Raw genomic sequence first — 15,184 nt, 5'->3', positions numbered from 1 at the left:
CATGTCGGCAAATGTCGGCAGTTGCACTAATATTGAAAGTCCTACCTGCGTCATGCCTCCCTGACAGTTTACGGTGCCCCCTACTATTTTGAGAAACAGTGGTTGTAGGGTGGCACGGCGGTCGAGTGGTTAGCGTGCAGACCTCACAGCTAGGAGACCAGGGTTCAATTGCTCCCTTGGCCATCTCTGTGTGGCGTTTGCATGTTCTCCCTGTGCATGCGTGGGTTTTTTCCGGGTACTCGGGTTTCCTCCCACATTCCAAAAACATGCTAGGTTAATTGGCCACTCCAAATTGTCCATAGGTATGACAGATTACCAATATTTATAATATATAATATTTATATGTTCATGAAAAAATTCATGTTACATTTTGTACAGAACTATCAATATAAGTGGTTAGCGCGCAGGCCTCACAGCTAGGAGTTCAATTCCACTCTCAGCAACAGTGACTATAGGGGTGTTAGTTCATGTCTAGAGGGCTCTAAGAATGTTAAAAACAGTATTTAGAAGGTCATGAACAGGTTTTCTATGGTCTACAAAAATATTCCATTTATAAATAAGGAGGGGCTGCGCGTTGGTGGAGTCCTTAGCGTGGGTTTGATTCCCCGCTAGGCCATCTCTGTGTGGAGTTTGCATGTTCTCCCCGTGCATGCGTGGATTTTCTCCGGGTACTCCGGTTTCCTCCCACATTCCAAAAACATGCTAGGTTAATTGGCGACTCCAAATTGTCCATAGGTATGAATGTGAGTGTGAATGGTTGTTTGTCTATATGTGCCCTGTGATTGGCTGGCCACCAGTCCAGGGTGTACCCCGCCTCTCGTCCGAAGACAGCTGGGATAGGCTCCAGCACCACCACGACCCTCGTGAGGAAAAAGCGGTAGAAAATGAATGAATGAATGAATGATTGGTTGTAAGGTGATGTGCAGGGTTTCCTTACATTTTATATTCTCTTTGGTGCAGTTTAAGGAAAAATAAGGTTCAAACCTTTGCACTGATGAAAATTGCATAAATGGACCTGACTTAATTTTAATTGAAGACCCCTGCAGTGAAGCATCCTTGTTTTCTGCAAAAAAGTCAAAGATCTTCAGTTCAACGGGAGCAGTCTGCTGTGCAAACACTAGTCAAAGCTCTTTGCTGTTTTTATAAATGCAATGCAAAATACCAGTCAAAGATCCTCTATGCAACAGGAATGCTCTAATGTTTTAAGAAATGTACTCCTTTGCTGGACGCCACTTGCATCATGACATTGGTAGATGCATGGTGGGATGATGAGGACACGGTGCCGTCAAACATCAGACATGAAACCAACAAGAAGCTCAGACGTTGTCTCACCATCGACTTTGCTCCACTTTTTTGCCAAAGTTGGGAAAAAAAACCCAAGGATGAATATTTCAGCTTTGAAATAAACAAGGCAAAATGAATATTCATGGACTGGGGGAGCAGCGCCAGTTGTTCCACTGCTTCCTTTGAAAGATCTGATGGGTGTCGCCAGCGAGCCCACTGCGGCAACAAAACATTAATGACCACGTTTAGTGCATTATACATCACATCTTCCACTGGACGCGCGACGAGAGCACATTTGGAAGCTGGCTCACAGGGCGACGCCACTAATGCTTTTCCTGGAGAATAAAACAAACGTCTGCTCTGAAGAATTCCGTGACTGGGGAAGTTGTGCTCGACGAGAAGCAGCAGCAGTTTTTACAGTGCTAACTTATTGTAAATAAAATAATAACACAGGGGCACAAGACTATGCCATCATTGTGGTTCGGTACGTACCGTCGTCACGGTTTGCTTCATTTCTAACAACCATTCACACTCACATTCATACCTATGGACAATTTGGAGTCGCCAATTAACCTAGCATGTTTTTGGAATGTGGGAGGAAAGCAAAATACAAAATATCAAAAATGTCAAAGTTGCATCTTTTCCTTCATCACTACGTGGCTCTCCCTTGAGGACCGAAATAGAAGCACCTATTACTAACGAGAAACAGCCATTGATACACCTGCTTTGGACCTCATTGCAGCCTAGAGGAAAAATAACTTGCATTATTTGTCTTATTTTGCACAAATATTATTTATTTGTGGCGGCACGGTGGTCTAGTGGTTAGCGCGCAGACCTCACAGCTAGGAGACCAAGGTTCAATTCCACCCTCAGCCATTTCTGTGTGGAGTTTGCATGTTCTCCCCGTGCATGCGTGGGTTTTCTCTGGGTACTCCGGTTTCCTCCTTCCCTTACGAAAAGAAAATATATTTATCAATATATTACTTTAAATATATTGTATTATATTATAATATATTATTTTTCCATTATATTTTCCAATACATTATATATTATAAATACTTGGAATAATATATTTTTGTGCATATATTATACAATATATTATATATTCATGTAATATATGGCAATATATTGCAGAATATACAAATGATTGCCGCGTTCAATATATTGAAATATATTAATATATATTATCTTGATCGCAAGATATTTTTTATATTTTTTACATGTATCAATATATACACATATATGATCTATGCATATATTGCAATACATTGGAAAATATAAACATAAGATCCCATATATGGAAATATATTTCCGAATACATTGCATTATATTTGCCAATATACTGCAATATTTTTTTTTTCCATAAGGATTAGGTTTCATCAAAAAATGTGGACAAAATTTTGTCCCAGTTTTCGTACAGCCAAACACTGTACTAGTCTGTTTTCCTGCGTATCATTTCACAGAATGGAGCAGCCAAACAAAGTGTCCTACACGTTGCTGACTCTATCTCTGTGCTTTTTTTGACCGCCAAATAACCTGCCATGGGGCTAAAGAACATTGCAAGTGCCAGCGCTTTGATACAGAAGGTAGACACAGTCTTGAATTCAAGCAAGAAATGATAGCAAAGTATGAAAGTGGCAAACGTATGGCCGTTATACAAGTAAAAGTGCTGTTCAATGTTATACATTTCATTCATCATTTACAGTATATACAGTATATATCTATTTGTCATTGTCTTCTGTATTCTTGGATTTTTTTCATTTTTTTTCATTAAATTGGGTTATATTTAGAGATGTATTGATTACCAGGGGGCGGCACGGTGGTCTAGTGGTTAGCGCGCATCGGCCATCTCTGTGTGGAGTTTGCATGTTCTCCCCGTGCATGCGTGGGTTTTCTCCGAGTACTCCGGTTTCCTCCCACATTCCAAAAACATGCTAGGTTAATTGGCGACTCCAAATTGTCCATAGGTATGAATGTGAGTGTGAATGGTTGTTTGTCTATATGTGCCCTGTGATTGGCTGGCCACCAGTCCAGGGTGTACCCCGCCTCTCGCCCAAAGACAGCTGGGATAGGCTCCAGCACCCCCCGCGACCCTCGTGAGGAAAAAGCGAATGAATGAATGATGAATGAACGAATGATTACCAGGGTCACCAGGGTAGAACTCCCAACAGTTTCAAATTAAAAGTATGGTAAAACCCTGCTGGTTTACCGTACTTGGACCAGTGACACTGCTCATTTCCTTCAGAGTTCGTTACATTTTGTATCTCTCTAAGCACCAACTCTGATGTAAACCAAAAGCTCTTGCTCTCAAAAATGGTGTCCACGGCCCACAATGCATTGCACAATCATGTGCTCTTTCAAGCCCTGCAAGATGCAATCACTCAGAAGAGGGCTTGCATGCGCAGTTTGCAATTTTGGGCTTTGCCACTTTCTGTATCTGTATCTTATCACATACTACAGTATTAATTGACCCTGTACCCTAGAAAGCGCCCATGAATGATACGGGAAAAGGCCGAAATGATACTGTGTCAAAGCCCAGGGCAGTGATACTGATAAAATATAGAGTTTAACCATGTCCAGTATCAGCCCCCGTAGCTGTCCACTCAGAGCGCGCTGCTCTGGTATCGTGCCTGTGAAACAACCAATCAGAGAACAGCGCACGGACGTGAACACATAGCGTTTGTTTTGCTGCCGTCTGTGCTCTGTCAACATGAAGTGGGCTCCTGGGCTTAACTTTCTAAACTCGCATGTGACAGGAAATGTTACTGTAACTATAAATATTCCTAGTGCTTCTCCAGTCACCAAAAAACCCAAACTTGATTAATGGAACTTTAATTGTCAGACATTGATAAGATAAGACTAGGAGACCAGGGTTCAATTCCACCCTTGGCCATCTCTGTGTGGAGTTTGCATGTTCTCCCCGTGCATGCGTGGGTTTTCTCCGGGTACTCCGGTTTCCTCCCACATTCCAAAAACATGCTAGGTTAATTGGCGACTCCAAATTGTCCATAGGTATGAATGTGAGTGTGAATGGTTGTTTGTCTATATGTGCCCTGTGATTGGCTGGCCACCAGTCCAGGGTCTACCCCGCCTCTGGCCCGAAGACAGCTGGGATAGGCTCCAGCACCCCCCACGACCCTTGTGAGGAAAAGCGTTAGAAAATTAATGAATGAATGAGGTCAGGAAAGTGGAAAAAGCATATTAGGTCCTCTTTAACAAAACAATGTCACCTGCCAAACACAAAGTCCCACAGGTGTTGTGATCGGATGTTGTGATCCCGGTTGGGAGTTGTCACTCTGTCTTGCACGGGACACAGTCTATCATCAACAGGGCCCGTCGTGTCGTGGCGTTCATGCAGATTTGTGGGTTGGAACAGCCCATACGCCTGGTTATATCACTGCAGCTTGAACCGACCTCCACCATACCCAGTGCCAAGAGACGTTCTTCACGTGATGTGGTATGATGCCATTCACTGGACTAACAATGCTGGCCTTTTTTAGGGCCCTTATATAGGCCTCCAAAAACAATCTTCAAATGATGCAGATGCCCACTGAGTATTGCACAAAGTGGATTTAATCCACATTTGCACACAATGAACCATGATAACATGACAACTCATCATTATCTCACCTACCCGAGCATTAAGTCAATTGCAACCCTCCTACAAGTAGAAATATGCATACATTTCAACCTCAATGTTTCTATTGACGGTCAGTATATTTTTTAGGAAGGTGCAACAATGCACACACAGGAGACCTTAATGCCGTAAGAGAGACCTTAGCACGATTGCTGGCAAAAGGCTGGGCTGCACTGTATTTGTTTAGCAAGTAGACGCATGACACGGAGCAATTCCACTTCCTGTCGCTCACCCAATGTGTTCCTTGTGGGAACAACAACTCTGTACTGTACAAAAACATGTAAAGCCATATTCCTACCCTTATAGTACGAAATGTTCAGTCACCTGTTTGCATTTCAGCATTTCAGAAATAGGAAATGAAGATGAGATGTTATTGATGTTATTGGTATGTGATGTGTCACTCCAGGGGTAAAAAAAAAAATGCTTCCATTTTGCTTTTCCTGCTGTAAAGGTTTTGCTTGTACTTCCAACACTGGAGGCTGTGTAAAAAGTACCCTGAAACAACAATGATCAGGTTTAGTACGGCACTAGAGCTAATTCAACATAAAGCACACAAATATTATTTTCATTGGACTGATTCTAACAGCCTCCCTCATCATCCATGACTGCTCTCAGGCTGTTTCCTTCACCCCCCACCCCCACCCCCCCACCCCCTGCGGCTGTTTGAACGCTCATATTTCATCTTGAAGGCTTAATGTAGCACAGAGGAAATGTCTCACGTCAGCGTGTTCCACAATAACAACCAGCAACGCACTGTGGAACTCAAGTATTGGGACACAACAACTTCTGCGAGATGTTTCTGGAACTTTTTGTTTTTGCTTTGTACACTAGGAGCAGAAAAAAAGGCTCCCCCAAAGTGTTTCCTCATGCTACGATGAGAAAATAAAGAATCAGAGCCAACAAAGTACTTGCATCCAACCTTGAATTGTTTTTTTGTCATTGACTAAAGAGCTGTGTCCCAGTACTTTTGTCTATAATGGGGGGCACCAATGTGTGGGCCTGGGGCCATTTTTTGCTCGTTTTTTATTTTTTATTTTATGACCCCTCTGCATATTGTTTGATTTTAAAACCTGAAGGAGAACTTTGTTCCCATTTCATTCATTCATTTTCTACCGCTTATCCTCACGAGGGTTGCCGGGGTGCTGGAGCCTATCCCAGCTGTTTTCAGGGGAGAGGTGGGGTACACCCTGGACTGGTCACCAGCCAATGAAATTGTTCAAAATGTCTTGCTAAGATGAAGAATGAAGACTCAGATTGATTACGGGCTGTGTCCCAGTACTTTCGTTTCCATCAGGAATCCTCAATGTGTGGGCTGGGGGCCATTTTTGGCCCACAGCTAATTTATTATGATCCCTCAGAATATTGTTTGATTTTGAAGCCTAAAGGAGAACTAAAGGAGAAAAAAAAATCAATCTACTAACTGATGTGCAGAATGCTGCTCTTCAAGTGCCGACTAGAACTAGGAGAACAAAACCATACAATTGTCCAAAATGTCATGCTCAGATGAAGAATGAAGGTATTTTCAGCTCATTCATTCATTCATTTTCTACCGCTTTTTCCTCACGAGGGTCGCTGGGGTGCTGGAGCCTATCCCAGCTGTCTTCGGGCGAGAGGCGGGTTACACCCTGGACTGGTGGCCAGCCAATCACAGGGCACATACAGTATAGACAAACAACCATTCACACTCACATTCATACCTATGGACAATTTGGAGTCACCAATTAACCTAGCATGTTTTTGGAATGTGGGAGGAAACCGGAGAAAACCCACGCATGCACGGGGAGAACATGCAAACTCCACACAGAGATCGCCGAGGGTGGAATCAAACTCTGGTCCTCCTAGCTGTGAGGTCTGCGCGCTATACCACGCCGTGCCGCCCGGTATTTTCAGCTCCATTTTTGAAATGACGCCTCAGCATATTGTTTGATTTTGAAACCTGAAGGAGAACAATCTGCCAATTTCTGCAAAACAACGCATCCTCCGATGATGAGCAGCTGCTCCAGAAGTCTGCCTCTCGAGGACTGACTAGAACTTTCAGAGCAAAAACCATACAACCAAAAAGTCTTACTAAGATGACTACATTGGATTGTTTTTAAAATCTTTCACGTATGCACAAAGGTTTTTACTGCCCTGGTTTACACTGCAGCATATTGCGTTAACTGTGAGTCACACTTGAGTCAAACTTACCTGCGTCCCACAGAGCTGCTGTTCCTGTGCATGCAGGTGACTTCTCGGGTCTGGTAGCCCACCTGGATGTCCCAGAAAGAACTCTCTTGCCGGTTCAGGCGGTTCCTGGTCCGTTTCTTCTGGATTAGTTCCCTGGTCTCTGGATCTTTGACCCCTCCCTGACCTTTACCCTTTCTGCGCTTGGCCTGGCGTGCTGTCCTTGCCTGGGGCAAGATGCAGGAGCTCCAGGGCCCGACCCTGAGACTGTACATGCCTTCTGGGCTGGTGCAAGATCCTGGCTTACAAGATTGGAACTCCGTGAGGTTTGGGCAAATGGCTCCCCCAAAAAGCGGAGGGACCAAGACACTCCTGACCCGGTTCCGGAGGCCAGTTCCACATGTTTTGGAGCAGGAAGTCCATGGAGAATATTCAGAAACCACACAATCCTGAGGACAGGGGATCAAGCAGGCCTGCTCCAGGCGGGGCTGAGGCTCAAAGTACTCACAGATGGCATCCTCGGCTGGCGATCCATCTGACTTGAGTATGCAGCCCACCTCCCGGGTTTGGATGCCCTCTTCACCTCCGCTGCAGGTGAACGGACGGGGGGCCCCCAAGGCCCTGGCGGACACCGACACGCAATCGTTCCAGGCCCCCAGCCGCCAATCGTAAAGGTCCTTGTGCCAGTCGCACACTCGGAAGCAGTTTCTCTGGTTGGACGGACGTTGGGCCTGGTCGCAGTTGGTGTGAAGCGTGGTCCAACCGTCCACATGGGCACACCACACCGCCCGGCTCTGACTGCCGCCGGGACCGCAGTCGCTGCCCATGCACCTCCCCCAAGGACCTGCGTGAAAAAACAACAATTAGGACACAACTAGTCGGCTTTGTCCAACAGTCCAGGCTGACTCGCAATGACGCCAAAGCAGAAACCAGAGTCCAGAGTCTCCTGTTAAGTTCAGCTCACACTGAAAAATGTTGAGTGCAACGTTGTGCACCTAATCACCTTTAATCCTCGCCATGCTGGCTACGTAGTGAAAGGAGAGGCACTAACTTGAGTGGTTGCAATTCACAATTAAAAGAAGCCGAAGCAGATAAATACTACATTTGCCATTTTGGGTAAGTGCACCACGACAGTAATGGATTTAGTTGAACACTAACTGACCCTGACTTTAAAGTGCAGGCATCTGATAGCATCTGTGCTTGCATGTTTTTCATGCATTGAACGTAATAAATACACGAATGAGGTCCTGAGAGCACAGCAGCACGCGTCGTGTTTGAGTCGGATGAAAGCATTATTATGAGCGTGCGGTCGGGGCTCGAGGCGTTATTAAGCAAGTTAAAGGTGATTAATTGAAAGCGTCTTGAGAATCAATAGACGGTATCGGTGAGTCATGGGTGGCATTTATCAAAGCCTATTGGCAACCAGCAGCCACAAGCATCAATAACATTTTATTTGTGTGTGTGCTCACAAGCCTCCATTTATTACTTGCAAGTCTTTTTGACATGACGTGTAAATGCTAAAGCGAGGCTGAGAGGAGCATGGAAGTGCTTGGAGCACCTGGGGGCCAAACAGTGTGTTAATTACAGTCTACATGCCACAACCTTGTAAACTACTTTACACATGTACACACAATTACACATTTTTGGCTTTTTTTCTCATTGATTGTAAAAGCAAATAAAGGGAGTAGTTCCCAAACAACGGTCATACAGTGATTCACATGATCAAACTTTTTCCAGATAATGCGAAAATGAAAGGATGCAACATCCGCTTTTATATTTTGTAAAGCAACACATGTAGCTAATGCTATGAAGTTATATACAGTATATTTACAGAAACAACTTTGATCCATCCATCCATTTTCTATGCTGGAGCCTATCCCAGCAGGCAGAGTACACCCTAGACTTCTCGTCAGCCAATCACAGGGCACATACAGACAAACAACCATTCACACTCACATTCATACCTATGGACAATTTGGAGTCGCCAATTAACCTAGCATGTTTTTGGAATGTGGGAGGAAACCGGAGTACCTGGAGAAAACCCACGCATGCACGGGGAGAACATGCAAACTCCACACAAAGACGCCCAAGTGGACAATCAAACCCGATATCATGACTGTGTGGCCTAAATGCTGACCACTCAGTCAGTCTGACCGGCCATCTTTGGTCTTTTTCCCCATTTTTTAAAAAATGATCTTTGTAAATATTTTTCTTGTAATTTTATGCCTCATAATATTTGGACATTATTCACACAATATTATATAATTTTGTCCACAACCTAATTTTCCTTTATTTTTGTTTTGTTTGTTTTGCATGCTACTTTAAAATATCATTTTTTCTTTAATATGTTAACTCTATGCCACTAAAATTTTAATAACATTTTAATATAATATACTAATATTTTAATTTAATATAATAATATATATAATATTTACATAATATAATACAATATATAATATAATATTTTCCAAAATTATTTGCCCAACTTTTTTTCTCATTAGAATACAACTTTATTCTCATTACAGCTGTTTTTTTTATTTCTGCAGTTGTTCTATTTTAACTTTCTTCTTGTAAATGTTCTTCTCATAATACTGACATTAATCCCATAATATTTTGACTACATTCTCATAATATAATAACTTTCCACCCTAAAAAACTTTCAAAAATCACAGCTTTATTCATTGTTTTATTTATTTCTCATATTTCTGTAATATTTTAACTTCATGCTACAATTTTTGTATTTTAAAAGTAGGATTTTTTCCTTGTTAAAACTTTTTTTTTCATTCATAAAAAAACGCACCTGGTCTGCCAGGGAATAAGAAGACGTTGCAAGAGGAATAAAGGTCTTTTTCGAGAAAAGCGACTAATCTAGTGAAGATATTATCGGAGACTAAGGCTCTCGAATGTTTGCTTCATAACTTTGGCATGATATGTTTGTCACAACATTGAGGAAAAACAATGTCAATGAGACAAGACATAAAATGCAAAAACTGTGGGCTTTCGAACAGAAACTCATGACATCAAGACACGTATGTGTTTTAGTTTTCTTTTTCATTTGTATTTTCATTTTGATTTATGTGCCACAGCCACGGGCCATAAATGACCCCCAAGGCCGTACTTGGACACCCCTGACACTGATAATATTTCGTTCTGAAAATCCTACTTCACAGTCCGGAACCGATGAACTGTGATAAACCAGTGATTACTGTACATGCAAATGTGTCATGGGAAATCACAGGATGTAAAGTAGACAATGGCTTCATAACGCCACCCTCTCCCCAACCCGCTCTACCACAGATAGATGGCAGCCCTGTACAAAACACTGAATCCATAATCATTCCTCTCATGGAGGAGTCAAAGTGTGACGCAGTGCAAACATCTATACTGCTAAAAACACATCCTGTCTTACTTAATTTCTGAGTCACATACACACACACACACTTTGGAAGAACACTAATTGCCATAGTTTGAGGGCACACACGCATACACACACTGTGTTAAAGACTATTGACGTGACAAGGGCAAAGAAATGAAGCTAATTAAGCAGCCTGGCGTTGCGTTTCTCACAAACCGCTTCAGTAATGGAGCAGGCGGTTTGCTTGTGACTGGACCCTCCATTATGATATATAACACACACATGTTATACACATTCACTATAGCACATATAATTAACATATAAATAACATTCATTCATTCATTCATTCATTCATTTTCTACTGCTTTTTCCTCACGAGGTTCGCGGGGGTGCTGGAGCCTATCCCAGCTGTCCTCGGGCGAAAGGAGGGGTACACCCCGGACTGGTCGCCAGCCAATCACAGGGCACATATAGACAAACAACCATTCACACTCACATTCATACCTATGGACAATTTTTCTCATTAGAATACAACTTTATTCTCATTACAGCTGTTTTTTTTATTTCTGCAGTTGTTCTATTTTAACTTTCTTCTTGTAAATGTTCTTCTCATAATACTGACATTAATCCCATAATATTTTGACTACATTCTCATAATATAATAACTTTCCACCCTAAAGAACTTTCAGCTTTACAGCTTTAATTACAGCTTTAATTACAAAAATTACAGCTTTATTCATTGTTTTATTTATTTCTCATATTTCTGTAATATTTTAACTTCATGCTACAAAATTTTGTCTTTTAAAAGTATGATTTTTCCTTGTTAAAACTTTTTTTTCAATCATAAAATACGCAACTGGACTGCAAAGGAATAAGAAGACGTTGCAGGAGGGATAATGGTCTTTTTCGAGAAAAGCTACCAATCTAGTGAAGATATTATTGGAGACTAAGGCTCTCGAATGTTTGCTTCATAACTTAGCCTAGCATGTTTTTGGAATGTGGGAGGAAACCGGAGTACCCAGAGAAAACCCACACATGCACTGGGAGAACATGCAAACTCCACACAGAGATGGCCGAGGGTGGAATTGAACCCTGGTCACCTAGCTGTGAGGTCTGCGTCCGTGCCGCTCTCATATGAATAACATATAAATGAAAATGTACAGTACGGATTACTGCACAATAAACATGACTCCTCTCCACCACGACCTTTCACCTGTATGCCCCGTGTAGCGGGATTTGCTCCAAAGTCACCCCTGCATGCGGGATTAGTGACGACAAATGATGCGATTGTTATTGACGCCACTGACATGGTGGTCTCTCATGGTAATCTTTGGCTTTCGGATTAAATACGCACATGTTGCAGGAATACGTGGAGTATTTATGTGGAAGGGATGCCTCAGGTACACAATTCCAACGACATTGCAAACTAATAATTTGGACCTCACACATGCACATGCAATAGTCATTAATTTACTATTTACTAGTCCAGGTAACCTCATCTGTTTGGTGTATTTTATGCTTTGGTACAACCAGTGACACTTGTAATGACTTTTTAATGTTATTTGTTTTATGTTTCTTAATCACTTGTTGTCTCCCACGTTATACCATCCTCCGACAGCACCCATTATAATGACACCCAAGTATGCAAATTAGACAATGTCATTACCATTGCCACACATAGGTTGTAGTCCTGTGGGAAATACGTTCATTCATTCATTCATTCATTTTCTACTGCTTTTTTCTCACGAGGGTCGCATGGGTGCTGGAGCCTATCCCAGCTGTCTTCGGGCGAGAGGCGGGGTACACCCTGGACTGGTGGCCAGCCAATCACAGGGCACATATAGACAAACAACCATTCACACTCACATTCATACCTATGGACAATTTGGAGTCACCAATTAACCTAGCATGTTTTTGGAATGTGGGAGGAAACCGGAGTACCCGGAGAAAACCCACGCATGCACGGGGAGAACATGCAAACTCCACACAGAGATGGCCGAGGGTGGGTGGGAAATACATAATAAAAGAAATGAGTGTAGCACTTGTAAGTAACTCCTGTGTACTTGTACTGTGCTGTGTACTCCTGCAGGTCAGTTGAAGGTGACAAAAATATAAGGATAGCCCGTCAATCCACAACAAAAGAAGGACTAATGGATTTTAAAAAACGAAGTTACTGCCGTTTATGATAACAAATATCTTTTCTTTGCTTGACTTGAGGGCCACTAATAGATTTAAGAAAGTCATAGATTTAAGAAGGTCACTGAAGGGCGCAGGGATGCTGTATGTGGGTGTGAGAGAACTCTAACTGGGCCTGCAGAGTCTTTTTAATGAACTGCGTTCTTGTCCCTGCAGGCTGGAACAAAATCACTGTGTCACTTTCCCTGCACTCATCTTGTTGTGGTTATAAATTCCCACAATCCATTGCTCTCAATAACCGCACAGCAGGGTTCACGCTAAGATCTTCTCCACTATCTGGAGGATTCACACTTCACCACTGACCCTCAGGATGGGAGAGTGACCTCCTCCGGGCATTTCTCATATAAGAAGAAATGGAAAATCAATAAAAAAAATTCTATTGACTTCTGTCCGAGGGAGCAAAATATAGTATAAGTCCCACATAAGCACAACAAATTACATTTACATACTCTCCCAGTCTCTCTTCAGTTGCCCTTGCTCACTTGCAGCACAGAAAGCTAACAAGCCAAATGCATAGAAACAATGCAACTTTAAAATGTAGAGCTACTCAATGAATAATAAAAAAAGATAGAACAGATGAAATGGGAGTCACGGTCTAGACTCTAGCCTGGCCGTCACCTGGCGAGCGGTGGTGTGCAGGCCACCGGCTCATCCCGGCTACCTGTTGCAAGTTGACTGTGGAAACTGGTGCCATAGCCACATAGGGAACCACCATCTGCACTGGCATCATTGTTACTATTTTATGGTTTACTATCACCTACAGCAGTGGTTCACAAACTTTTTACAGTCACATCCCCTTCCGACATTTGACGTGAAGCTGAAGTTGAGATGCAACCCCAGGGTGCGAGAGATGAGACCAGAACAGTATTCTCTAGGGTACACCGTCCAAAACCCTCAACAAAATACAATATATTCAGAACTCCGCTGCCCGCCTTCTCACCTTCACCCGCTCCCGTCAACACATTACCCCTGTCCTCCAAAACCTCCACTGGCTTCCTGTCCCCCAACACATTCACTTCAAAATTCTTCTCATCACCTACAAAGCCCTCCACGATCTGACCCCCCCATATCTCACAGACCTCCTCCATCCACACGATCCCCCGCGTCCCCTTCGCTCCTCAGACTCCAACCTCCTGGCACTCCCCTGTAAGACCAAGCCCCGAACCTGGGGAGACAGAGCCTTCTCCATCGCTGCCCCCACCCTCTGGAACTCTTTGCCCCATTCACTCCGTGCTTGCCCTGGCCTTCCCACCTTCAAAAAACAACTAAAAACCCACCTCTTTAAATCTGTTTTTAATGTCTAACCTTTTATATCTGACTGCTGTGCCCCGCCCCGCTTTTACTCATGTTTTAACTGTGTATTAACCAATCAATGTTGGATTTTGGTGTGTCTTCTACTCTGTTTACTTGCTTTTATTCAACTTCATTCTTCTGTAAAGTGTCTTTGAGTATCTTGAAAAGTGCTATACAAATAAAATGTATTATTATTATTATTATTATTAGATGTAGGTAAAAATCTAAATGCATTATTAACTGAGGCTATGCAGCAACAGGCAAGTGAGCAAACAAATGACAATGCTCCAACACTGAAGGATGTCACAGGCTGAACTTAAATAATCAACACCAAATCAGAAACAGGTGTGTCGGAGCAGAAAAGTAAACGTGTATAGAACCAGGAACGAAACAGAACAGGAATTCAACCCAAAATTGGGGCATAAAAACAGGAAGTAAGGCATAGCAAGGAAAACAAATGAAACAGTCACGCTGGCTAACTCTTGCATTGTGACATTGTTTGTTTAACAACAGAATAGAACATTTTGAAACATGGTCTTATTGCTGTATGAGCAACAAGCGGTTTTGTCAATATCACCTACTTTGGGCTGCATGTGTGTTTGACAACAGTTTGCTCATTTTGATCCTGCTTGTTAAGTATGAAGTGTATATTATTATTTAAATATCGATTCAGATGAGGGCGGCACGGCGGTCAAATGGTTAGCGCGCAGACCTCACAGCTACACAGAGATGGCAGAGGGTGGAATTGAACCCTGGTCTCCTAGCTGTGAGGTCTGCGCACTAACCACTAGAACAACGTGCCGCCACATAGAACATTAAAAAACTCTAAAACTGCAGGAAACATTTTTTGTCCCAAACTTTGAATCCGTCAGGTGATGATTTTGAAAAATAAAACAGATGTTATGTTAAGTGGCAATGAGGCGCTACAGTAATGAATGTTGAATCTAAAGTGTTGTAATTGCTTGTTTGTGTTGCCTTGGGGTTGGGGGGGTGGGAACGCTGACTTACATTAAGCTCAGGCGAACGTTTGTTTGCTAGCAGCTACAAAAATGATCTGCCGCGTGCATTATTGATGGTTGAGCTGCGTTTTGTCGGCTCAGAATCACTGAATGTGTGCTTGCTTTCAAAAAACAGAAAGTAAGTGCGACCTAACGTTTTGGCTTGGTCATTATAATAACAATTGCAAATTGAAATTGCAAGCAGTGATGAGCGGGCTCGAGCACCTTGACGCGCTCGGGGGTATGTGAGAGTCAGGG

The 15,184-nt window shown here is 42.8% G+C and overlaps 1 protein-coding gene across 9 annotated transcripts in view; it reads right to left on the bottom strand.

The window, feature by feature from the left end:
• thsd7ab (thrombospondin, type I, domain containing 7Ab) overlaps window positions 1–15,184 on the bottom strand; it is a 180,264-nt gene that overhangs the window by 104,394 nt on the left and 60,686 nt on the right. For all 9 annotated transcript variants that reach the window (XM_058052748.2, XM_078790683.1, XM_078790684.1 and 6 more), the window contains exon 2: window positions 7,109–7,928. In XM_058052748.2, coding sequence (XP_057908731.2) covers window positions 7,109–7,928 — 820 coding nt within the window. The remainder of the gene's footprint in view (window positions 1–7,108; window positions 7,929–15,184) is intronic.

The sequence above is a fragment of the Doryrhamphus excisus genome, linkage group LG5, assembly GCF_037039965.1.
Source record: "Doryrhamphus excisus strain RoL-2023G ecotype Guam linkage group LG5, RoL_Dexc_Guam_v1.1, whole genome shotgun sequence".
NCBI lineage: Eukaryota > Metazoa > Chordata > Actinopteri > Syngnathiformes > Syngnathidae > Doryrhamphus > Doryrhamphus excisus.
The sequence above is the reverse complement of the archived record's forward strand: the minus strand, read 5'-3'. Positions and strand labels throughout refer to the sequence as shown.